This window comes from Catharus ustulatus, chromosome 4, assembly GCF_009819885.2.
Source record: "Catharus ustulatus isolate bCatUst1 chromosome 4, bCatUst1.pri.v2, whole genome shotgun sequence".
NCBI classification, from domain to species: Eukaryota; Metazoa; Chordata; class Aves; order Passeriformes; family Turdidae; genus Catharus; species Catharus ustulatus.
In genome coordinates, this window is record NC_046224.1 from 15,797,710 (window position 1) to 15,823,849 (window position 26,140).

The following is a 26,140-nucleotide window of genomic DNA, read 5'->3' on the forward strand; positions in this document are numbered from 1 at the left end:
TTGACAGGCTTTTCCCAAAATGCAGGAATATGTTACTGGGAAATGAAAGAGAGATTTTCTGAGTGATATAACGGGACATGAACTCAAAATATGTGGCAAGTACTACACATCACTCGTATTCTAACAGTTTAGGAAATACTCTAATTGAAATAATGAGAAATAAATAAAAGAGTTTATCAGAGAAAGCCCAAGTTAGGAGCTCCTTCAGCAATGAATCATGGAACAGATTTTATTCATTAAATATTTTGATTAATGTTAAATACAGGTTACTGGTCATGAACAGGATATTTAGAGAATCACACATTTAAAAAAAAAAAAATCATTTTGAATAGGTGCATGCAAGAAGGAGAATGAATCCCACTACATGAAACTTGGGATTTGGTGACAAAAACTCCCATTGCAGACTCAGACTCTCAGCACCAAATGATGAAAAACAATAAAACAACCCTACTAATTAACTACTAAACAATAAGGAACCATGATGAGATTAAAAGGTTAAAAAGGCAATACAACATTGGGTTGTTGCACAGCTGCATATAAGGAAAATTTCTTTCTGAAACTGACACTGAACAGGATAGAATATTTGGGCAGTTTTGTTTTCATTTACTAAAAATACCTTCCAACTACAGCAGGTGCACAGAACAGCAGCCAGAGCAGTGCCAAGTTTACCATATCAAACAGGGAAAATGGACTTGGCACATTTAGCCTAGCAAAGTAAATAGGCTGGAGAAGAGTTTTGGAAATAAGATGCCATCACTGCAATGGACACAGTACAAGAATAAAGGGGTCTTAGATGCCCATGGTAATGTAGGTTGGTAATCACCAGGTGATGCTCAGCCATTGGAGGGATCATTTTTGGGAAAGTAGCAGGGCTGAAAATGATAAAAACCTCCTTTATTTGTTTATGATTATAGAAGCTGGTGTTAGCAGAGGACTGACCTATGTTTGAAAGAAAAGAAGTAACTGTAAGTAGCACTTGGAAAATGAACCAGAAAGTGAATTGCCAACACTAAATGACAGCACACACATTCACATTTCAGGCATGATCTTTGCCTCAATGAAATCCTACTGGAGCAAGACTGATCCCTAACAGTAGGAACAGCTAACACTAACCAGCATTAATTCACACTATTATTTTCTGGAAATATGTTCAAGGAGTTAAAAGCCAGACTTTCATCTGGGTACTTAGCAGTCCTTTCTGCCTGTCAGACCCATCTCCTGAAACACATGCTACCCGAAAGGCAAGTTTCATTAGCTGTGCCAATTCTGTACTCATGAGTAAATGTGCAATGTGGTGGACAGGAATTTACCAGCATGACCCCCATTAATAGTAATGCAAGTCATGTAACTGAGTTCCTGCTCATGGAGCTGAAAATTTACCTTTCGCTGCCTAACCCTAAAGGCTGCCTTTTCAGTTAGTGCTTCTAAGAAAGAAGCTGGGATTCAAATTTCAAAGACCACATGCTGTAACACAGAGTAGCAAGAAGAGGTACCAAACAGTGCCTGAGAGAAAACCTGGTCTCCCTTAAACAAACCATGAAAGAAGGCCATTACTCCCGGACTCAAATGAAAGGAGGAAAAAGCAGCCCTGAGTGTTGCAGTGTTTTATCACCATCACATGATGATTCTTCAAACATTCTGTGCATCTCATAAGGAAATTAATGTTGTTATTGTTTTTATGCTATAGCCACATATAGGGTCACTTGGAGAAGAGAAAGAAACAGTCCTGCTTCAGGATCCACATGTGACAGCGTAAGTCTCCTACCCTCTTCTCTATCTGTAACCAAGATGAACTATATTAATGTTCCCCAAGTGATGGCAATTAGTACCTAAAAGAGTAAACAGTGTAATGAAACTAAACTTTGTCTCACTGAGCTTTCATGAAGATCAGTGGTTCTGATCTGTGAATGGCAATCTCCCATCTCTTGTCTAACCCATGACATTCACCCTTGCCCAGAGAGTCACAGGCAAAATGTGACTAGAGGAATGACAGACTCTTAGGATGTCTTCTGAAAATTGCAGCTCCCTTTCTGACCATAGCAGCGATAACAGTGTCCTAACACTACTGTCCTCAGCAGTGACCTGGGGGAGCTACCTTCCTGAGCTGCAATAAGGGATGGAAATCTCTTTGGTTACTTGTAGTGACTGTCTCAGATTGCAGTGAGAGAACACCACTGCGGAGATATTTTACTAGTGATGCCAAATCCAATTTTTGTGAAACTCAGTTACGGAGTAATATCTGGACTTCTCCACATAAATTCAACAGCAAGAAAGACATGTAGCTTCTTTTAGGGGAAAGTCCTGAGAAGCTTAATCTGTGAACTTGTGTTTTATAAGTGGAGACCAGAGGAGAGAAAGTCATCAAAACACATCTGCTTATAGTTTGCAAATCTACTGCACAAACCCACTCTGATCCTATTTAGAACATCAGACGTGGATATTCTCATGTATCTCAGTTTCATTTGGATTCTCTACTATGTTTAAGTAAATATTTAAACTGCAAGAGCCCACACAGTTACTTATTAAAGACACAGCTGGTGTAACGATGCACAGTGAATGGAGAAGACATACAGATCAACAGACAATGGGAGCCCTTGTCCTAAACACTTAACCCTTGTATTTTAGATCATATGTCCTACTGTTTCCAAATCAGGATGCAAAATTGTTGGAGCGGTTTAAGCAAGTAGTCCAATCTTTGGCAGACTTATTTTAAATTAAACCAGACTAGATACTGTCTGTACACGTAATAATAATACTGCAAAGTTAAAATGTTTGTTTAGTCAATCAGCAGCAGTGGTGACACTTGGATTCCTGGATCTCACCCTTTTATTAGTTAATCTGTAAGATAATAGCCTTTTCCAGAGGTCTTACAAATATTTCCTCAACCAGAAAACTTTTTTCCAACTTCCATTCTTAGATAAAAACTTGCCATTTGACTTTTCTCACAGATGGGAAGAGGGAGAGTGGTTTTGTCAGCCATCAGAGATTGTTCCAACGCAACAGATATTCCCTGAGCACAGACTGAAGGCTGTGCTCTCCAGCACAGACTTCGGCCAGGAGCTCTTCCGTCTGCTTTAGCCACCCTATTGAGTATTTTGAAGGAGCTGAGGAGATGATTCAGCAGCAGACTGTAAGTATGGCCAAGACTTTAAAAATGCAAACCAGTATTGCTTGCAGATGGGACACAGCCTACCTTGTTACACTTGGCACCAGGAGGAGACCTATTTTCTTGGGGGTCAGATGTTGCATATTGTAAATTCTGCATTTGCTCAGCTCACTGTACACATTAAAAATATATTTATTCTAGAGAGCCGATCTTTCAGCAAAATGCTCTGCATGGCATAGCTTAATATTCAAAGCTTGGCTTGTTTGTCTTTTTAATAAGTGCAAATGTGTAAGAAGAAAAGCCATCCTGAAGTCAGTGCCAGCCTTTCAGTGATTCCAAGAGTTTGCTTACCAGACAGTAAGTTACCCCTCTGTTTTTGTTAATTAGTAGCTAATGATTTATTGGCTGTTTGAAGTGGTTAAAGGTTAAAAAGAATCTGTTTCCTAGTGATTTCTGTTAATGTGCTGCTTCAGACCCCACTACCCCTAAAAGTGCTGAGTGGAAAATGCCGTATACCTTTTGGGGCTCTTTGCTTTTTAACGCTTCCAGCTCCAGCAATAATGGGGAAATGGAGCAGCTGGTGCTGGGTCCTGCTGGAGGCTGGAGGCTGGAGGCTGTGCCACACCAGGGTGCCCCTGCCCGGCTCCCTGGCGCTCATTAGGCTGCCCCGGCGGCTTCGTTAACCCTCTGCACGGCTGGTGGGGAAAGGAGGAACCCCTGCCATTCCCAGGCGATGCTGTGCTGCTTCACTGCTCAAAAAGCTCATTAAGGGCCCATGGCAGCAGTGCTCTCCCTGGACAAGCTGCCAGAGCCCAGCCCCCCGCCAGGAAAATAAATAAATAAACAGGAAAAAAATAAACAGGGGAAGCACACTGCTTACAGTCCTCAGGGGTGAGACTAGGAAATGCCAGAGGAGCTTAGCATGGACTTGCAGACCACTCTGATCAATCAGGAAACTCCAAATTAGGCTAGATTACAGAAACCACTAACCTTAATCTCTGTTTTCTAGAGTTTCCCCTTACAGATTTCCAGAGCACCTTTAAAATAGGCGGTGTGAAGAACAGATCCTGATTAGTCACCAGGGAAAGGCAGGACAAGTCATTTCACATAACCCCCTTATTCCTTTGATGTATGTATCCCCTTTATTCACTGAATATTTTAATGGCGTTTCTTTATACAAATTTGGCTCAAGTCTGTACAGAAATACGAGAGCCTGTGACAGTGAAAAGGAAAACCAAAGAGTTTCCCATCAGTGAGTAAAAAATGCAAATCCTGAAAAGCCACCAGACCAGTTCCTTTTCCTAGAGAAACGCCCTGCAACACCAATCATCGGGATCTGGGCTGGCCCACGAAGCCAAGCGAGTTTTACTGGCCTGATTTGTTATCTCCTTAAGGGCTGCATCCAGAGGCTAAACTTTGATATTCAAAGTAGGAGGCTTTCAGCACAGCTATGAGACCTGGCACTACTGAAGGGCACTGCCCCAATTGCTACTGCATTTCCAGTGCTGGCGCAGAGACGGGGAGCAGCCCCTCCTGTCCCAACATGTGGCAATGGCACAGGAGGGCTGTGAAAAGCCATGGTTACACAGGCATGGCATCCAGATGTGTTTCTTGCCTCTACAGCATGACCAGTATCTTCACAAATATCATCCAGCTACTGCAAAGGCTATATTCTTAGTTTTGTCTAATTCTGGCGAGGGCTGCTGTAGTGCTGCTGGGAAGATGAGTTTTCCCTGTCTGCAAATGGAAATTTTATCCTCAAATGTGCATTCCCTGATGCTTCTCAGCTCTTTGATGCTGAGTCAGCGACACAACAAGACAGACCTGTTTTGGCTGTCAATAGACCATCCTCTCTTCCCTCAAGAGAACTGTTCAGTTTTCCATGTGGGAGACAGCACTCGCCACAGTGCTCTGCTGCTGTGGGCATCCTTGCTCTTCCTCTCCTTGCTCTGATCTGCCCCTGTGGCTGATGTCCCTTCTCCCTGACCTCTTTTGCCTCTGAACCCTTTTTCTGCATATTTTGCTGTCTCTATCACTTTCCACCAACAAGGATGTTCTCCACCACCCTTGGAGAGCTGGGAAAGAAGAACACACATCCTTTGATCCTGGAAGAGCCCCCTTGTTCTCCTTCCTCTGCTGACCTCTCCCAGTTCAGCAAATCCTTCTCTCTTTGCCATTTGTCCCTATCTACCCACCAAAGAACCATTCTCAAATATTTTTGGCGTTATATAAATCTTGCAAGTTCTGTGACATATTTTTCCATCCAGGATGTCAATGTTGCTGTTCTCAGAGTCCAAGAAATACCTGTGACACTTATGCACAGCAACTAACTCCTTCCTGGACAAACCCTGGTGAGACCTCACCAAACTGCTGCTTAGTGTGGGTAATGGAGTCACATTTCAGCCTATAAAAACCAGAATCCCACACTTTTCTATGGGCTCCCTCTCTGCCCCCATGGGTGGATCTTGTGAGGGTCTCCTGGCACACAGAGACTTCTGCAAGGCTGGGTAACTGCAAAGTGCTACTTCCTCTCACTACACAGATACAAAATACCTGAAAAGTTACTGCAAATCAGTGAGCTACTGTAATTTACTACATGATTTAATGGAGATAACAGTGCACTTCAAAGAACTCGCACCAAATTCCTGAGGTGCCATTCCAATGATTCTGTTGGCTTTGAGCAAGGCTTTGCCAGGCTGGGCTGTACAGCACAACCTCCAAGCACCGTCCTGAGAGCCTTAGGGTGAGCCAAGGACCATTCAGACTCTGCCAGATTTCATGGACATCCTTTACATCTCCTTAGCCTTCAGGAGGAGCTGAAAATCACCATTTTGGGAGGCGCCACTAAATGTCTGCAGATTTTTGCAGTGCAGAAGTGTCAGATGGTTTGAGCAAACTGGGTTTGAAGAGCATTGCTGGGTGCCAGGTTCCCCAGGATGACTGATACCCCCACACCAGGAGGAAAAGCCACACAGCTGATACCCAGTTCAGGTGTGGGGTGAGCACCCTAGGTGGGCACACAAGTTAAGCCTTTAAAACCTGGGTGATGTGAGAAGAGTTAAGTACTGAACAGCCTTGCCAAAGATGAGGCTTCCAAAGCAGGAGCGACTCAGGCTGGTTTTGCCAAGACACAGCCCCTTACTGTGCAGATGTTTTCTGAAAAGTTACAGTTCGTGTTTGTACATAAAATCACCACCACAACAGTGTTTTCAGGTGATGTTTGTTACTCTGTGAGAGCAACAGTTCCAAAAGCAGGCGTGGGAGAGAACAAGCCAGGCACTGGGTACATGCTTTCCCTCCCTTCCCCAGTTGATGGAGAGATTTCTCAAAGCTGTCACTGAGAGCTGAGCTACTCAGTGCTGGGGAGCAGGTCACACTTTACATCTCAATGACCTCCCAATGACTTTCACTGCTTTACACTTTAATTTCCCGAGACACAGATTTAGAGGTGAGTTATTTGTTATTTTGTGTCAAGACAATGGAATGTCGCTCCACAGCCAGATCCTGATTTCCTTTCCCAGATATCAATCACTTCACACTTACCCTCTACCAGAAAAAAAAAAAAAAAGCAAACAAAACACCAACAAAAACAATTACTAATTGAAATCCACATGAATAAATATCGGTGGAATTGCAGGGAGGGGCTTTTAAAGTCCAGGCTCACATATCTTTGTTCTGCAAGGGCAGATCAGCTGCCCACCCCCATCCCTTTACACCCACTAACACCTGCAAGGGCTCCACAACCAGCCAGAGCAAGAAAAAGTAAATATTAGCCAGGCAGCCCTCCAGTGCTTTTCAGGAGATGTTAGGAATGTAAATGGTTGCCATAGGCCAGACCAAAGTCCCACTGAGGGAGTGGTAGACGCTGTGGAAGTGTGTAAGAACAGGGCAAATGTGCAGCAACATTTCTGTTTTCTCTAAGCTTTCCACCTGCAATACTGCAGGCTGGAACTCAAGACAGGTTTTCACAGGATTCTGTCGCATTTTTTGAATCGATGGGACTCGTTCTCATTTAATCAATCTTTTGCTTTATACAACCACAGAACATAACCTGTGAGTCCTGCTCAATAACATCACTTGCACACAAGCAAAAATGTTCCTTTAGAAAGGGAAATACTGACTTGATTTAAAGATTTCAAGGGACAGCAAGAACATCAGAAATGTGGGCAGGTATATTAACTCTAACCAGAATCCGTCAAGGTTCAGTTTCTATATAGCAAGTCTATGGTCTTATCTAGAGGAGGATTTTCATTGATGATCCTCAGGATTTGGGTGGAAGAGGTTGAATTTGACCTCAGCAAAGATGTGAGTGTCTGAATCATGAGCCAGAAAGCCAGGAAATGACTCATAAACTGAACTATTTTTTTCTGAGATTACCTGTTCTCACAGCATTTTAAAAATTAAGTTCTGAGCATGTGGGAAATGACATCTTTTGCATTCAGACATGAAGAACACACTTTACGTGTTTGACTAGAACAACATTCTGAACTTTAAATGTAAAACACAGAATGCATTCAGTAATGAAAAATCTAATTTCTTTCCTTCCTCTAGCTGCTTGTAATTTTAATTGCTAGGGTTTTTTCACATGGCCATGCCCAGTAGCACCAAAAATATATAGTACAGATAAGTTACACAAACGCATAGCTACAAATTCCTCATACTCTCATATTGTACATGAACTTCCAGCACTACCTACCACATCTTTCACCAGTATACAACCCTACCCACCAAAAAGCACAACAATCTGCTGATACAGCAATTTCTGTTCTTGTAAGAAAGTTGTGAAAAAACTGTCATAACCTGCTTCTGGCTAGCCACCTTGGTATTCCGGTCAAATTTCCTTACCCTGTTGAGCTGAGAAGTAAATTAAACATGAACGTCTCTCAGGATGCTGCTTAAAAATTTTGGTTGTGACTAGAAAAGAAAGTGACTTTTGCACTTTTTTTCTTGTAAAGCTGAAGAAACCATGGCAACTTTCTCTGTAAAGAACAGGCCCCCCAGTTACATGGGTTAGCACAGCTAAGTCCTCAAAAACTTGAGCCAATGAATGGACTGTGGTTATGCTCCCTGTGGTTTTGGTGTCCTGCAAGCTTCCCTGTGCGTAAGCCATGGCAGAACATCTGATCCCATGAAAATGCTGTAGAAGGAAAGGCATTCAGCACAAACTGATGATCTGGGGAGATGTACCATCCACGCTCTGCTGCAACTAGCACTGTCCACCACCTCCTCCTTGCTGTAACATCTGACCTCTAGACCCTGCTGCACATTCTGCTATAAAACAATTCACAATGAGATGGGTGATAAGGAAATGATAAAATTGGAAGGAATAGGGTCAAATCTCAAGTAATATGTGGTTTCTTTTAAGAGGAAGCACTACATTGTAACACACTTTCTGCCTTGCACACTTTAGAGAGCCTTTAAAAGATATATTGGCATTTCTTATAAATATTATGAATTTAGGTTTTGAAATGCCATAAAATTCTATTTCTTTCTGGAAAAATATGCCCAGAGAAGTAGGTTGCTCCTAACTGAATAACATTTTCAATATTTCCAGTACCTTTCCACCTCCCTGGTTTGCTTGACATGGCAATTACTGTTCTGCATTTTTCTGTATCAGACAATGCCAAGAAATGCTGGAGCAGGCCTGTGTCAATCACAAATGCTGTAAACACAGCAAGCCAATCTGAGCCAGCAAAATCCAAACTCTGGCAGTGCCCACATCTGATCAACAGTGGCATTACCATAATCTTCAACAACTGCATTGTTTATTTAGAAAATCTCCCTCAATCCCTTAACAAATTAGTCTGGAATCCACCACGAGGATTAACTTCAAAAATTCTCTCTCAGATCACAATTACATCTGCTCAGATGTCACCAGTAAGAGACATTTGCATAAGCCATACCCAAACGTTATTGCTAATTGTTTTTCCAGTTATCTGACTTCTGTTGGGGTCTGTCTTTTCCAACCAAGTTACAAAACTGAGCACTCAGCTGGGCAATCCTGCTCTGGTGCAAGAGGTGCTCCCCAGCACAAGGGATAATACCAAACACTTACCTAAGAATTTAATTGCCAACCACTTTTCCTGACCGTTCAGATTAAGAAGTAAACGATACTGGGTGGTGTCCTGGATACTGTGAGGGCAGTGTCTTTCACCCAGGGTCCAATGACTAAAGTTATGCCTAGCTGGTGGCAGCTATGTGGCTTTTCTCCAAGGAGCTGGCAATCCCTATTCAGCTGCAGGCATGTGCCTGCCTCATAAATCACCCGCAGCGCTGGCAGCCTCCTTGGCAGGCTCAGCAGGGAGACCGAGAGCTGAGCAAACAAGGTGTTTGTGCTGGAATGCTCCCACGAGGTGGGAGTGGGGTGGCACAGGGAAGCCTGTGCTGAGCTACTGCCTGATGCTGCCTGGTGGTCCTGGGGCAGCAGAGTGCTGAGAACCCAGAACTCTAGAAAGGATTGGTTCCCATTACAGGAAAGAAAGCAGTAACCAGTGCCATCCTTGTCTTTTGGCACAATTGTCACAGTCTGAATTTCACCACAAAGTTGTAGTGAAAGGCACTCTGCCTTTTTTTTTTACCAAGGCAAAGTGGCAAAATCAATTGTCAATCCTGGATAGGGAATATATTTCCATAACAGGCAAATTTGCCATCGTCAGAGAAGGTTTGTGTTTTCAGAAGGAAACGAGATAACCTATCTGTCAGCTCCAAAAGCACCTCATGCAGGGGTTCGTGTGCCAGAGGCAGCAGGGTCTGTGCTGGCCTCTGCAGCAGACTGCCAGAGGCTGCTGCACTCATCCCACCCTGTTCAAAACAAATTGCTACATTAACCTCTCCAACACAGACCTGCACCACTCCCACTGCCTGTGACTGCCTGTGCCACTCATGCTCGTGCTCTTGGAATAAAAGGCACATCCTGCCCGCCCACGGCAGGGGATTGCAAGTGGCCACCAAGCTTCAGTTGCCCAACTACAACAACACACAGCCCTGCAGATCTTGATTTTTGAGGGATGGCTGTATCACCTCCCCTTGGTGAAGGGTGGTTGCATGACACTCGGTCTCAGCTGGCTCCTGAGTGGGAGAACAGAGAAGAGGGGTGGACCAGAGTTTTTAAAACGAAAAATCTGCGTACACATACTCTAGTTGTTCAGCAGTGTTCTGCCTCTGGCCACTGTTAGGCAGTTGTGTGACACAAGCTCCCAGAATCAAAACAGATGCTCTAGTAAAACAAAGGCAGTGATGAATGTTAGAGATTTTTGCTTTAACATTAGGAGCATTGACAGATAATATCTTCAGGTATGCTCTTCATTTATGCCTGTTTGGAAACGAATATTCACAGAACTTAATGCCTCTTTCTGACCACCATACTGCCTGACCAGCTACAGGTACAACATCATATGAAACCCTGACCTGGCCTGGGACTGCTTTTTTTCTTCCTGACTTTTCCTCCATGACCCTGCCCTTCCTTCCACTTTATCCTAAGTCCCGAGCAAGTACAGATAGGATCTGTTTCTCTGTTGTGAACAGCTTCATCCCAAGTCTACTGAGCTGGCAGCAGTTCCAAATTCACATCATGCTCAAGACCCTCAGCTGCCCACAGCTTCATCAGGATGGCACACATAAGCTCTGTCCAACAGTGCTGGGGAGCCACCACTCAGATGGCATGAACAAATGGGGCTCACTGAGGTGCCCCAGATATGGAGGTGGTAGGTTTTGCCCAGAGGCTACCCCTGGCATCAACAGCCAGTCTGTGGGCGCTACTAGTGAGGATTTGTATGGAGGATTTGTGGATGCATGCTTCAAAAAATAAGCTCTGCTGGTGCTACAGCACAGCTGTATGGGCATAGTAAAACAAACCTTCAGGATGAGCATTGGCCAAGGAATGCTCAGGTGAGGGAGAGAGCTGCTGCCTTCCTGCCCACTCACCTGCTGAGCAAGCACAAGGGGAGAGCTGCAGTACCCACCCCAGGCATGGAAAATAAAATACAGTGGGGGACTTGGCACAGAAACACAGGCTGTTCTGTAAACAGCTTTCAGCCAGTGGATGAGGGATAAAACCTCCATGAGATGGGAAGGTACTGGCAAATTCTAGTGCATGAGTGGGCTGAGAGCTAAATCTCTACAGTATTAACTAAGTCTTCGGTGATATTCAAGCTGCAGCTTGCCCCAGATGAAGGCCAGTTAACTCAAGAGAAACCATCACTTACCACAGGCAGGAAAATTTTGAATTCATGTGAGTCTAACTGAGAGCAATGCACCTCCTGTTCTTTGAATTCACAACACACTAAAAACCAACCCTAAGCAGCCCTCACTTCTTTCAAGTTTATCTCTAAGAATTTGCCTGTTTTCTCCAGCAGTTGTCTTCAGGCTAAGTATAGGTCTGGGTCCTGCCGGGTGGGAAGCACACAGGGATGAGAATCAGCAGGTCCCTACTAACTGTAATCGCTCTGAAGGGGTGGGCTACTCCCAAGACAGCCAAATATCTGAAACAAAAACCATGGACATCTCAGTCAAAGACATTCAAGGAGGACAGCAGCTTACTGTTGATTATCAGATATGAGAAGAAACTTCATCCCAGTTATAGAAAAAGAGTAATATTTGTCCTGCATAGCTCATCTTAGGAGACTGTAGGTTCAAGAGACCAGAACAGTGGAGACACTCTCTTAGGCACCCATCATTTTACACTTCCTGATCATGGAAGTGGATCTCATCACAGACACTGCCTAAGAGCACACAGAAGTTGTTACTTTTGTGAGTCATTCAGTGAGTCATTCAGGGCTTTGTTCATCCTATCCCCCAGAATTACTGCACTGCACATCAGACACTCACCGATAGCTTGTTTCTATATGCTTTTCCCAGGTTTTCTGTCATTGAGGTAAAATTATCCTGTGCTCCCTTAAAGAGATACAGAAGAACCTTCTGCCTACAGAGCACAACATCCTTAAGCAACTTGGATGTCATATGTGTATAAGTAACACATAATATACAGAGCATATAAATACAAATATACAGGTACATGCCCTCTATAATTAAAGGATCATGTCCATACTCAAAATATTTCTATGTTGTGCCAAATGATGAATTCTACCCTGAGGTAATGAGTCAGGTAAAACATTTACATAAGTTTGATGGCATATCTCAAATTCTGAACAAAACTGTGTTTCTATCAGAAGTTTGGGAGAGTGGCTTGAACTTTGCACTTAATTAAAAACACCACTCACTACTGGGTTCAGTAAAATCTGCTGTTCCAAGTACGGCCTACAATCACACATGACCTTGTATGTGCAATGAATGCCAGACAGTTCATGTGATGTCATTGCTGTTGAGCATCATTACCATCAAATATGGTTTGCTCCTATTCCAAACAAGTATCAGCATGGCTAAACCTGGCCACTGTCACTCATGCTGGCAGGCTCAGGAGAGCTAAAGGATGAGGACCAAACTCCACCAGACTATATTCCCATAACTGGGAAAGGTAAATAGGGCAGCTGACATTGCTGCTGGTCCTTACACCAGCTATCCTGTGAACAAGCAGCAGGCTGTTCGTACTATTTTTTAATCAGTTCTATTTACCAGGCTGAAATCTTCCCCTTCCTTCCTCTTTTCCTTCCAAAATAATTCTTAAATTATTTCTTCTAAATTTCTTATCAATATATATACCTCTTAAGAAAGCAGGTCACCCACAGGTTACCTTTAATTCAATACCTCCCATTGATTTTAATGGCTGCAAGATCAGGACCCCACTAAATAATGTGTTTGAGCTAGCAGTCAGTGAGTGGCCTTCCTGCCTGTCTTCCCCCACTGTCAGCAAACATCTATAATGGCAAGTAACATGTAAACTGATCCTTTGCTACTGGGAAGCTGAAAAACTTCTAATATATAACTGAAACTAGATAATGGTTATAAAACACTCCTAGTTCACTCCTAGTTTTGCTGTCTTAAAACTTCTAATTCCTCCCTCTTGGTGTCTTCCCTTCCAGAAATTCAATACAGAGCTAACAGTCCAAATTCCATGTGCTTCCCTCAGGCACTTCTACTGAAACCAAGTGTGTCAGCTGGTTTCCTCCAAGGTAGGGAGCATCCATTTCCACCACTGCACAGTAAATGAAATGACATTGCTTCCATTCTTCTGATACAATCTGTTTCCTTACTGCAATGTTTTACAGTGCTGGCACACAGCAGGATTGGTAAGAAAGCATCAAGTACTTGAACTGACAGCAAACTGGTTTGATGCCTTTCTGCAAACACAGTGGAACAAAGCCAGCTCTGGACTTATCTTTCACTGATGAGGCTCCAGCGTTTGGCCCCAAGTAGAAGGAGAGCTCCATGATATGCAGTTAATTCTAAACCATTTCTTTCAACACCACTAAAATACTACCAAGCACATCACTTCTGTGCTAAATACAGAAAATACTTTACAGGAGTCAATTCTACACTTGCTTCTTGTTTCATCACGGTTATTAGCAAACTAACTTTGTGCAGGGTGACTTTGCACATCGCCAGGATGTGTCTATCAAGAAAATAGCTGCTGCTGAAGTTTTTTTAATGCAAGAAAGGCAAATCCATAAATTGGATCTCTATGGATACCTGTGATGATTATGCATTTCCCGTGGACAATGTTGGCAAGAGATGTCTAAAAAGGAGCAAAAACCAGAAGTGCCCCAGGCAAAGTGCAGTATGGTGAGGAGCACCAAAGGGATGCTGGTGGAGGTAGCCTGCCTGTGGCCCTGCTGCCAGGAAAAGACAGAGGTTGACAGAAGGGAGGAGAGTCCAGAGGGCCTGAAGGTGAGGACCAAACGAGCTGGAGACCAGGAGGAGGGAGACAGCTCAGGGGAGCTCTGAATGCTCAGAAAGGTTGTGCAGTGTCTGGGCAGAACAAAGGCACCCTATAGCCTTGGGACAATGAACTGACACTGCAGTAGAATATTGAAGAGTGGAAGGATGCAATATCTGCAAACTAATATGTGTGCATCATCATTTAGGATACTCTTGAGTTTTGGTACTCTGTTATTCAAACATCTCAACTGTGTCAAGTTTAGACACAGCATCCCATTTATCTTGGCACAACACGAATCCCTAAATTATCCCTGTCTTTTCAACCTCCTCACTGGAACTTTACTTCCAGCTTTGTTAAAACATGAAGTAGCCAAGAAACTGCTGTACAAACAAATAGCAGCCGCGGTGAAGGCTCAGCCCTGGGGCAGGGTGTGGGGCAGCCTGGCGGGCAGGGCTGCAGAGCTGCCTCCAGCTGCCCCTGCCCTGCAGCACCCACTCCCTCTTTCACTGCTGGAGAGCTGGTGCAACACGTGCCATTCTCAGATGTGCTGGGAAGAAGTCCTGGAGAGCATGCTGAATACATCCTGGTGAGCATATCCTGCGTGTGCCATTTACTCAATACTGTGAGCTCCCCCCTCCAGCCCAAATTTAACCATCCTGCAATAAATGCTGTAAGGGGAAGGTGATGACCTCAGTCTCTCACAGGGACAGCAAAGGGCACAGAGCTGCTCTCCACACAGTGACCCTGCTTTTCATCACTTTCATGTCACGCAAGTGGCAAAGGCAGTGAAGTCAGCAGTGTTTCCTGGTGTTTCCCTCTGCTCTCCCTCTCTGCCCTGAATTTTGTCCTGTTCAGTGGAGACTGGCTCATTTCACTTCAAAAAACTGGTGCAGAAGAAGAAAATGATGACAGGACCCATGTGTTAACAATGAGAAAACACCAGCTGCTAACATGGCTCACCTACCAGTCTGGTTAAACCACAGCAAGCCCTGGAAATGAGGCAGGGGTTTATTTTTAACATCTGTGTCACATCTCTTTGCCTTCCTCTGCTTCTCGGGCCCCTTATCTGCTCACTGGCACTTCAGTGAGCTGGTCCAGCGGCTCTCCCTGCAGCTGTGCCCAGGAGCCTGAAAGCTGGGGTGTCCCTTCACGGCCTCAGCAAGCGCTGTTCACTCTGCCAGAGTAATCCTCTAAGAAATAAGCACACATGGAAACAGAGGAAGAGCTTCACAGTGTCCATAGATGTGTGCATGGCTACACACCAAGTTTTGCTCTATTTCTCTGGGCTCCAGACAGCAGAGAGTATATTACGTATATTAAGCACAAAACTTAATTAAGTTTTAAATTTTTTAAAAAAATATAAAATACTAATAGAAAGCTTTTCATTACCTCTATAAAATATCCTTAGGCTAGGAGATCCTATCTAGGAGTCAAAATAGAATTTTAATCTTCCCATTCAAACTGCCACACAAACTGTGATGAAAGGATGTAGCACTGGGAAATAAAGAACTTGCTGATCACATTAATCCTTCATCTTCCATTCAGCTTCCTACACCAGTATCCTGTTTCCTTTTTAACAGCCAACAATGCTTCTCTATTTCCTTATGTGATCCCCCAAAATGCTATCATGTCAGACTTAAAAGCAATGCTTCTTAGTCACTAAATGAACACTTTAATTTTTGTTATGGTTTATAGAAGATCTCTGACATCTACCTGTAAATAGTGACACTGTACACTCTAGAAGCCTGCTTTCTGGTTCATCATGAATGGCTGCTTTGCACAGAGAGCCTGCAATCCTTTTCATTCAGTCAGACTGACCCTGTGACCAAGTGGCAGTGACCAAGAGGGCAGCTGAGGGACAGGGACCCCAGAAATTGAAAATGAAAATAGTTCCAAGTACCTGAAGGTTTCCCTAGGAGTACTTCTAAAAAAATGTAGTACATCTAGTTTTGCCTTCCTGGCTCAAAACTCAAAAGTCCTATGAGAGAATTTTTGTCCCAGGCAAGGTAAGCAAGACTAGTACCATTTGTGCAGAGCTGTAACAATGTGCCTGGTTAAACAAATAAAATTCAGGTCACCTGCATATGTCAGGTCAGAACTAGATGATCCCACACCTCTATTGCTGTATAAATAGCAGGGTTATCACCAACACAATTAGTCTTACCTTATTGTAGTACTGCACCTGAACTGAATGCCACTGCCCATCGCTGACCCCTCCTGCAATGAACGGTGCCACTGTAGTGGTTGTCTCCCCTGCAAAAACAGGCAGAAGGGAAAAATAATTCACCATCACTGCAAGAAACACAGAGACTCTCACTGGACACAGGATGCAGCCATCTTGCTTCATCAGGAAGGAATTTGGGTTTGTCCTGCAAGACAATAAATATCCCCAGTTTCATGGAGTCACACAAAAACCAGCTTCTGGTACATTTGGGTGAATTATGTTGTTTTTTATCATGCTTCTGCAAAGTATGGCAGCAGATGCATTGGGTAGATACAGCTGTTGCTGAAGTGATCAACTGAGGGAGAAATGTACATGAATTTTTCTGCATTTCTGCCAAAAGCACCCATTGAGGTTTTTTTGGTATGATAAGTATTGTGATGGGATATTTTGTCAGGGAAGGGAAGCTACTCGCTGTTAGTGCTGAGAAAGTGAAATCCAGAAGTACTCTAGTATAAAACCCATGGTAACATTTTGCTCAGCAAAATTTTACCAGTGATTAATGAAATTATTGGCAGCCTTTCAGTGTTTAAATTTGAAAGCAAGACTTTGCCACTGCAATTGGAAAGCTGAAGCTTTTAAGCCAGGACTGAGTCAGCAGACTCAGCTCAGTAACCAGGCATATCTGTTTTGAGGTAGCAGTAAAATAAACATTCATGTTGAAAGTACATAATAGGCCTGGCACGGAGAAGGGATTGCTCACTTTTTTTTTTCTTTTTCTTTTTTTTTTAACAGTTGGAAAATTCTACATAATAAACCACAGGAAAAGTAACTCCCCCTGTAAATTAACAAAGCTCACAGTATTGTTGAACTTAAAATGTACTTTCAATCCTCTATTTGCAACAAATACCTAAGTCAAGTATTATTCTTGTGTCCCACATGCTCTTGAATTTCCATCCCATGTATTTCTATTATTTAAAAAATATATATTTCAGCTTAGCATGTATCACATCCTGCTGTGATGGTTTGTGTCATTTAGTGATAAAATCTATACAAATAATTGGGTTTTTTATTCAACTATCAAGTGTCTGCAAAAGGAAGATCACTGCTCTGCAATCCTTTTGCTCTGCTTTCTGTGAAAAAGTTGTTGCGACATGTAACACAATGAGATCAGGTGTCCAAAACTTGTACTGTTCGTTAAAAGCCACTTAAAACTATAAAACATAAACCATTCTCCTTCCAAAGAAAATACCATTTGTAATATGCAGGACCAGACCTGCTCTCAGGTGCAGCAGTGCAAATCTAAATTTAGTTTAGTGTATCTTAAAGGGGTTCCTTCACATTTAAATGCATATAAGTGCAAGCAGAATTTATTTTTTTCCCATTCATCCTCGGGGTACCTTCCAAGCAATTTGATTCAAGTTTAGACAGGTGAAGCAGAGCTACAGAAGAAAGCACATCTCTCTGCAACATGCTATTTCCTTACACTAATCCATTCAGAAACCTGCCTTAAAATCTAATTTGGACAACTTTGAGGTAATAAAGGGGAAATGTAACCAGATATCTTCAACCCAAAGAGCCCACATATGCACTTAAGCATCGCTGGTAAATCAGTGGGGTCACACAGGATTTACCATGGGGTCTGAGGGCAGCAGCCACCACTGGTGATGAGTGTGCACCACCACTGTGGGCTGTGCTTCTGCTTCTATGGCTTTACTGCTTACAATGCCTCACTTTCCACAAAAATGAAACAGGAATTCACTTGAGCCCACGTGTCTATCCTGAATACAGATAATGGGAAATAGCAGGATTATTTCCTGAATTAGGTTCCCCAATACAGAGGCACAAACATCTCACTTGACCTACACAAAACTCCACTTGACTTACAGGGCAACAGCCCTTTCCAGGTATTTGTTTTAGTCTCAGTAGAAAAGTACCTTAAATACCTAAAAATACCAGAGTTTGTCCACACTACTGAGATTTCATAAAGTCACCAAAGCCTTGCACTGAAAGCACAGATCTGCTTTGGGCATGTGTCCTGCCTGAACTTTGCTTGTCAGCTCTCCCCACTCTCTTCTCCTACAAGCACAAGAAGACACTGGCCTAGTTCTAGTGCAGAAAGCAAGCAAATGCCAAAGCTGCTCCTTGTAGCAATGAGAGTGCAGTTCTCCTAAATTCATTGTCATTTATGGCTTCTTCTGAGAGGAGGTGCTTCTGCAGTGCAGAAATGCCTTCTAGAAACAGCACAGCTCCTCCTCTAATCCCTCATGAATGACAGGCAGTTTTCACTTCTGCTAGCTTTTCCTTTGGCTTGCATAGATTTTTTTAGATAACATTTATGCACCTACGTTCCTCTGATAAACACACAACATTTATCACAGTATGATAAAATGAAGTGTCATTTAAGCAAACATTGGCTCGGAGGCCAACATTCAGGCTAGTGCCAATCTTTTATAGTAGTCATAAACTCTGGCTTTTATAACTGGTGTGTTGACAAGCTCCTGCCTACGACAGAGAGTGTAATCACCACAAACCGCTACAATCTGGAGTACGCCCGGCATCAGTTGTTTACTGTGCAATGTCAGCCAGTAAATTAATGAGGCAGCAAATAGCCATATAAAATCACTGAAGTGCATTTCCAAACGGCTTGAGAGGATCTCCTGACCTCAAGCAGAAATGCTCAACTCAGGTGACACCTCACCTGCAGAGAAGGTGAGCTGGATCTGCTCCTCAATGATCTCCAAGGCAATGAAGTCGTGCTTCTCGTTGAAACGCCCATTGTAGAGGAGGAGAGCGTTCCTCTCCCTGGTTGCAAACCTAGAACAGAGACATGGAGTTAGTTTGTGCTTAACAGCTTATGGATTAAAGACTGATGGTCAAGTCAACCAGAAGAAAGACAGCATTGTGTTCAGCAGATAAACAAGCCTTTGAATCAATCTTCAGACAGAAAAATTGTAAAACAGGAGTCAGCCACAGGATAAATCTACTCTTTCACAGTCAACAAGGCAAGCAGATGGAAATCACAGAAATCTTCTCTGCAGAGATCTGCTGACCCTCACGAGGGCTAAAATTAGGCAGACACAAGATGCAGCAGCAGTATCTGACACTCACCAAACAGTAGCACTTACTACACTCTGCAAACAGTCTGACAGCTAGAAAGCATTCTCACATCAAAGGGGGATCCTTGCTGCCTGCTTGCTGTCTAAATGCTACAGGGTCCTAGGACAGTCATCAACTGATTAAAAAGCCTGATGGGGAGGTAAGGAGAAAGAAAGATAAGAATTACTTTAATAATGCCATGTAGAAAATCAGAGTTAGTCAATCAACATGTCAGTCAATTGGAGGAAGGAAAATAAACAAATGATTTCACTAGATCAGCACCAACGGGTGCATTTGGGTTTTATTTTTCTTGTGCTACTAATATGAGATGTATCTTTCTTGCAGAAAAAAGGGCAACTCCACTTTTAAAAAAGCCTTGTGGTTTTTTTTTTGTCAGCACAGAACATTTTTTTTTCAAAGTTCTGCTTGTTGTGAGTATTTTATAATTTTTAATTGAATTCTCTTATCTCTGGAGAGTTGCACACAGCTTTCATCTACTCAGAAATGCAAAAAAAATTATTACAATTCACATAAACATTTTTTACAAAGATTAATATTAGATAAAGAGAGAAAAAGAGAGAAACCACGGGAATTTTTGTATTTCCCAATGGCAATTTGTATCTTGAACTTCAGGAAATATGCCTGATTTAAATTAACCCACTTTTCCTACAAATGAATGAAATACTGAACAGAGCTAATGAAAACTGTCTTCCACAGACACAAGAAGAGACTCTTGTGCTTGTAATATCATGTCTAATAGCAAGACTCTCATGTGATGCAATAAAACCTGCATTTCAGAGAATGGGAATGAAGCAGTATTTTAAAATACCAGGGTTGGTATTTGTAAGAAAATGTTTCAAAGATGAAAAATATTTTTTACCAGAAGTTGTTTGTCAGACATGCGTATGTTGTGGATCCCACCAAGTAGAGACCTTTCAGAATTTGAGCTACATGGAAACGGGAAATTTTATTCATATAGTTTTACATGTTTTGGAAGGATAATTAATTGTTCTGGTTCAAAAAACCAGAAGTCACAAATTTAATATTTCCTGCAAAATTAAAATTTAAAAAATATGCATTATAGTCCATCAAAATATTAATTAATGTTTTGATTACTTTCAATTAGTTTTAGTACACATATTTATTTCTAGTTTTGTTTATCATAGTATAATATTATTCAAGTAAAAAGTAAACTAAATTAATTATAACAATACCGTTGAAATATATCAACATTATCAAAACATGGATTTAGTTTTTATTTTTCACCATCAAAAACATTTCATCTAAAGGAATACAGTTCCTGTAAAACATTTCCCAAGACTATTCTTCCATGGATAACTGCTTCATCCAAATATTTTGACCTCATCTATCCAGAATATATATGGGCAAAGGAAAAGGGAGTAATACTAGTGGTGCTTCTGCAGTGGGCAGGAAGATTTAGTCTGGCAGCAATAACAGGAAGCTTAGATCTGTTTGAATATATGTTCTCATATTCTTATAATTTCCTACCATAAGTATGAACTACTCTTTATTAAACTATTACATTATTAAGCCATTTTGTACATTTCTTTATCTGTGCACCGTTCCATTCTTTGCCACTAATCAAAAGCAACTTTTGTATTATACTCATGGTTAAAAGCACTACTGCTTTTGAACTTGTCTGGTTGTCACCAACCAGCTGGGGGAAGAAAATACTGTTTTTTAATAGAAGGGATATGTTTCATTTCATGACACAGGAAACAAAAGACTCTCTTTCTTACAGAATTTTGCATAAATAATGAGAAACCCTCTCTAGTAACAGCGTCTCCTGGAGTGAAGTAGTAAGTGTTGGAATTAAGCAAGGAACATACATAACATTTGGAACATTAAGATATATATGGCCAGTAACCTAAATACTTTAAAAATAATTTTAGTTATGAGACTGGACAAATATTCTGCTCTTTGCTAGGAGTGGGTCCAGAGTCACTTGAGGCCAAGGAATACTGGACATCCTGGGATTTTATGAATTCTGCCAAATCAGAAAATACCTAACGGCAAATCATCATCATCATTAGCAGTCAAACTGCTAATTCTTGCTGATCCTCACATAATGTTTTCCTCCTCCACTGAAGGATAATAAAAGCCAAAGAAATAGCTAGTGTAAATAAAAGTAAACTTCAGGTATGAAAAGTTAAATGTGTCACCATTCCAGACAGTGTGGGATGAACCTCATAATGGCCTGAATTCTTACAGTCACACCGAGTGGACTAAAGTGTTTAGCTCATGACTAAATAAGCCATTGTTGTTCTAAAGATAGTGAAGAAACCCTTGTGTAAGGACTACCTTTGTACAGTACTTTGCTATTTCTCAATAACCCCTACACAGGGCATTTGAGTAATTTTAACTTGAAGCACCCTATACGTCAAAGCTCTCTTTCCAAAAGCCTGAAAAATGACACCTCATGGCTGAGGGGACAAGTCAAGGGTACTGCAGGCAATTCACGCTGGCAGCCAGCCCAGACCGCTCCTTTGTTTGCTCTCACTGTGGGTCTGACAAATCCATTGGAGCCTTTTGCTCCTCGGTTTTTCTGTGTACTTAGACCTGATGCTCTAAAACAATCTTCACAGGCACAACTCTCCCTTCCCTTGGCTTGTGTGCAAACCACATCTGTACTTTCTGATTTAACCAAAATGTCAAGATCCCATAAAATTTTGACTTTAGGATTAAGGCAGATGAAAGATAAAATGGTAGAACTCATAAAGTGAGACAATGGTTTGGGTTGGAAGGGACCATAAAGACCATCTAGTACTAAACCCCTGTCATGGGCAGGGACACCTTCCACTACACCAGGTTGCTCCAAGTCTCATCCAGCCTGGTCTTGAACACTTACAAGGATGGGGCATTACTTACTTATATTAACAGAAGCATTACATGGGGAGCCTCTCTGGGATCTTAGTTCAGGAAAGTAAACAAGGACAGTACTCAAAAACATGCTGTAAACAAGTGACAGATGTGAAGCACCAGTAATGGCTGGGTGCTGGAGGGGACATGAGCCTGAATCCTGTCTGACCTCCCTGAGCACTTTCTCTGGACAGATACACAAATACACAATCAGGTCTGCCTTTGCAGCTGCTGTTGTACCTATCAAAAAATTCCCAGCTCTGCTCTTTGGGGTCAGGACTAACACATTTTGTACTGTTTACTCACAGTCAGCTGTGAGGGAAAACCAAAAGCCAATCCTGGCCAGCTAAACCATGGGAAAGCTGCAAGCCCACCCCCTTCCCAGAAAAGAGGCATCTGTGCACCTGGAGCTCTGGCTCCAGATCATGCAAGCCCTGTGCCTGACCCAAGAAGTCCTCTCCAGAAGAGGGGCTTTTCCCAGGTGAGGGAGAGCCCTTGCCCATGACTGTTATCATTGCTCTTCCTTGCCTATCTGAGCTCCCCCAGGGGAAAAATGAGAGCCTGGAGACTGCCCAACACAGGGATGTTGGGGAAGATGAGGTGGGGATAAGACTACTTGTGCCTGGGAGCTGGGATGGGACCAGAAACAGGACCTGGGTGTGAAGGCCAGAAGGAACTAAGAGAGGAGCTGGATCAGTTGGGGCTGTCCCAAACCCAAGGCTGGGGACCACTGAAAAGCAAGAACCTGAGAAGAACCTGACTGTGCTCAGCCATGGCCTGACATGCCCAGGTCCTCTCAGGGTGGGGGAACAGGAGATGGGAAGAGTGCTCCCAAACAAGGTGCACAAACAGATTGGTTCTGAAAGGAAGCCAAAGGCCCAGCTGGTAGACTCTCAAACCCAACATCTACCCCAACATCCACTTCAGCAGCTGAAGGCTGCTGATGGGTGCCAGAGGGGTCCTGGTGTCCCTTCTCCATGACCCTGCGCTACAACAGGGAAGGCCATGAGTCAGCAACTCAGAAACACCCACAGCAGGGCAGAAAATCAAATGCTTTCAAATAACACAGTTATGCCTGTTCGTAAGGGTTACAGCCAGAAATCCCTGCAGTGGCCTTCAGGGTAGGTCTTGGTGGTACCAGTACATGGCAAACAGTCCTGAGCTCAGAGAAGCAGCAGCCACAGGCCCCTCCCGCTGGGACTTACATGAGGGAGACGGTGAAGTGGAAGCGCTGCCGCAGCCCCTTGAAGGTGATGAAGGACTGAGGGGGGAAGCTCCTGGTGGTCATCTCGCAGTAGGGACGCTCGTACTCGCCCGGGGGACACTCGCACTTGAAGCCCCCGATGAGCAGGTTGACGCAGGTGCCGCCGTTCTTGCACACCCCCGGAGCACAGCGGCCGGAGCGCGCGTTCACCTCACAGGACTCTCCTGCAAGGGGACAAGCACACATCAGGGAAGGTGGCACCTCACCCAGCACCAAGCTGGGACACCCAGCTACCCAAGTGGTTCTGCTGCAGGTTAAGCTGCTGCCAAACTTCTACACCTCATCCCCACAGCAACTGAGGTACGAGCCTGTGATTGCTGGGGGTAAGGATGCTGCATCTTCTTTAAGTCTGAATTTTCAGGGAAGAGCCAAATATGATTTCATGAGCAATCCTTTTGCAAATATCCATCATTAGCCCATGGTTTTCATATTCCTTAGCCGCTTCCAAACTGGGCGACAAATACAGAGCAAGCGACAGACAGATCTAGATGGGAGGAGGTAAAAACCCTGTACATACTCTATCAACCAAAATATATGCTAATTGTTTTGGTGTTTCACTGCAGTTGTAAATTGTGTAAAAAACATAAATGTTACACTTTGTCTTGAATGGAATTTGGTGCTGCTGACCATTGTGGCAGCAGGACATGGCTGAGCTCATGACACAGCTCTCAAAATGTCTACAGCAAGAATAAGCAGGATACACATGACACAGGGATTGCTTCCATACACGCATCCTGCAGGTGATGATAATTTTCTGAACCCTTCCGAGAAGGGCACATTAACTCTCCACAGAAGTTAAGGACTCTGTCTGCCACTTGCTAAAGTTGTTTCACCCCTAAATACTTTGCCTGTATTTATCCCCAAAGCACGTAGTAAGATGTGTTAAATACAACATTAATGAATGTGGTGTCTTGCTTTGTATGTACGCCATGGGGTTTTGTCTTGCACTTGCCCAAAATCTGAGAATGAATCCTAATTTTTAAAAAGCAATGTACTTTTAAGACGATACTAATTTAAAAAAACCTGCTGAGGTTGGGATAGAGCAGCTGCTGAATTAATCATTGTACAGAAAGCCAAACCCTCTGTGTGAGTTAATTAGTTAAAATTAGTGTTTTGACATGTGTCTTCCTATGGTATAAAGCACATTCACATCCCACACGTAAAACTGTTCAGAGAAACTGGAGGTGGCATATACAGTTAATTTAACCCAGTAACGGCATCTGACAAATAATAAATGTAGAGTAATACTACAGTAATTTCACGAATACAAGCTGCAGCAATTTGACAAAAATTTTGGTGGAAACCCGGAAGTGCGGCTAATAGTCGGGTGCGGCTAATATATTAATAATTTTCTGACATTTACAACCCCAGACGTGCCAGCCAGAGTGCCGAGCCAAGCACCTGCCAGTAAAAGCCGGCATTTCGCAATTGTTACAGTGTTACCGTGTTGCCCTCGCTCCCTGCAGGCAGCACGGGGGGCGGGGAGAGAGGCGGGAGAGCTCTCTTCTTCCCTCCTCTGCTGCAGCCCAGGGGAGGACGGGGGGGGGGTGGGCGCCGCCATTGCCGCGGTTCGGGGAGGAGAGGTGGGGGGGGGCGGGGGCGGGGGGCGCCGCCATTGCCGCGGCCCCGGGAGCCGACGGGGGGGGGGGGGGGCGCCGCCATTGCCGCGGCCCGGGGAGGACGCGGGGGGGCCGCGCCGCCATTGCCGCGGCCCGGGGAGCCGACGTGGGGGGGGCGCCGCCATTGCCGCGGCTCCGGGAGCCGACGGGAGCCCTGCGCAGCCATTGCCGCGGCCCGGGGAGGGGGGGGGAAGTGCGCGCCGCCATTGCCGCGTCTCAGGGAGCCGGCGGGAGCCCCGCGCTGCCATTGCCGCGGCCCGGGGGGGGGCGGGAAGTGCGCGCCGCCATTGCCGCGGCTCGGGGAGGAGGCAGGGTGCTTTGTCCGCGCCCGCCGCCGGCGCCACAGGCGCGGGAAAGCTCCGTCCCCGCTGCCGTAGGAGCGGGGGAAGCTCCGTCCCTGCCTGCCACCGCGGGGCAGCGCCGACCCGGGGTGACCGAGCCCAGTGGCAGCCGCGGCTGGCCCTGAGCTGCAGCACCGGGCTGGGCCACCTGGCCCCGTCAGCGGCCCCTAGCGGGCCGAGCCTGCACAGCCTTAGCTCAGCCAGTAAACCCCGCCCTGCCGCGGTTCTGTTACTAATTGCACGCGGGTCCTCGCTGCGAACGACAGAGCGGCTTATATTCGTGTGCGGCTTATCTATGGACAAAAACCGAAATATTTGCCAACACCCAGAGATGCGGCTTATACTCAGTGCGGCTTGTATTCGTGAATTTACTGTACTCAACACAGTCAGCTGAAGGAATACATTTCCAACACTTCAGTGTTTGCCTGATGACTCGCCACCAGATGATAAAATTACATTGGTACAGGCTCTTTACAACGATGCTCAGCAACAGGACAAGGGGCAACAGGTACAGACTGACAAGCAGGAAGTTCCATCTGAGAACAAGGAAAAACTTCTGTCCTTTGAGGATGACAGAGCACTGGAATGGGCTGCCCAGAGAGGCTGTGGAGTCTCTCCCTCTGGAGACATTTGAAACCCATCCAGATGTGATCCTGCGCAAAGCTGCTTCAGCAGAGGTTTGGAGGAGCAGAGACCCCTTCCAACCCTGACCATTCTGTGGTCCTGTGATTGATTGAAGTACAGTTAAAACAGTGAAAACACATTCCTGCAAGAAAGTAAAAGCAGCAGGAGTTGTGGGCAGTGACTCATTAACAAAGGCAAACTTAAATGGAAAGTTTTGTTCCATTTGCTGCCCCACAGCCCTGCTCCCACAGGTTCCCACACCAGAGCTGCCC

General features: G+C 44.1%; 1 protein-coding gene across 6 annotated transcripts in view; it reads right to left on the reverse strand.

The window, feature by feature from the left end:
* Window positions 1-26,140, reverse strand: part of CELSR1 (cadherin EGF LAG seven-pass G-type receptor 1) — a 161,743-nt gene that overhangs the window by 50,210 nt on the left and 85,393 nt on the right. For all 6 annotated transcript variants that reach the window (XM_033058071.1, XM_033058070.1, XM_033058067.1 and 3 more), the window contains exons 3-5: window positions 23,226-23,448; window positions 18,743-18,858; window positions 16,045-16,133 (exon numbers count right to left, since the gene is read on the reverse strand). In XM_033058071.1, the coding sequence (XP_032913962.1) occupies window positions 16,045-16,133; window positions 18,743-18,858; window positions 23,226-23,448 (428 nt within the window). The remainder of the gene's footprint in view (window positions 1-16,044; window positions 16,134-18,742; window positions 18,859-23,225; window positions 23,449-26,140) is intronic.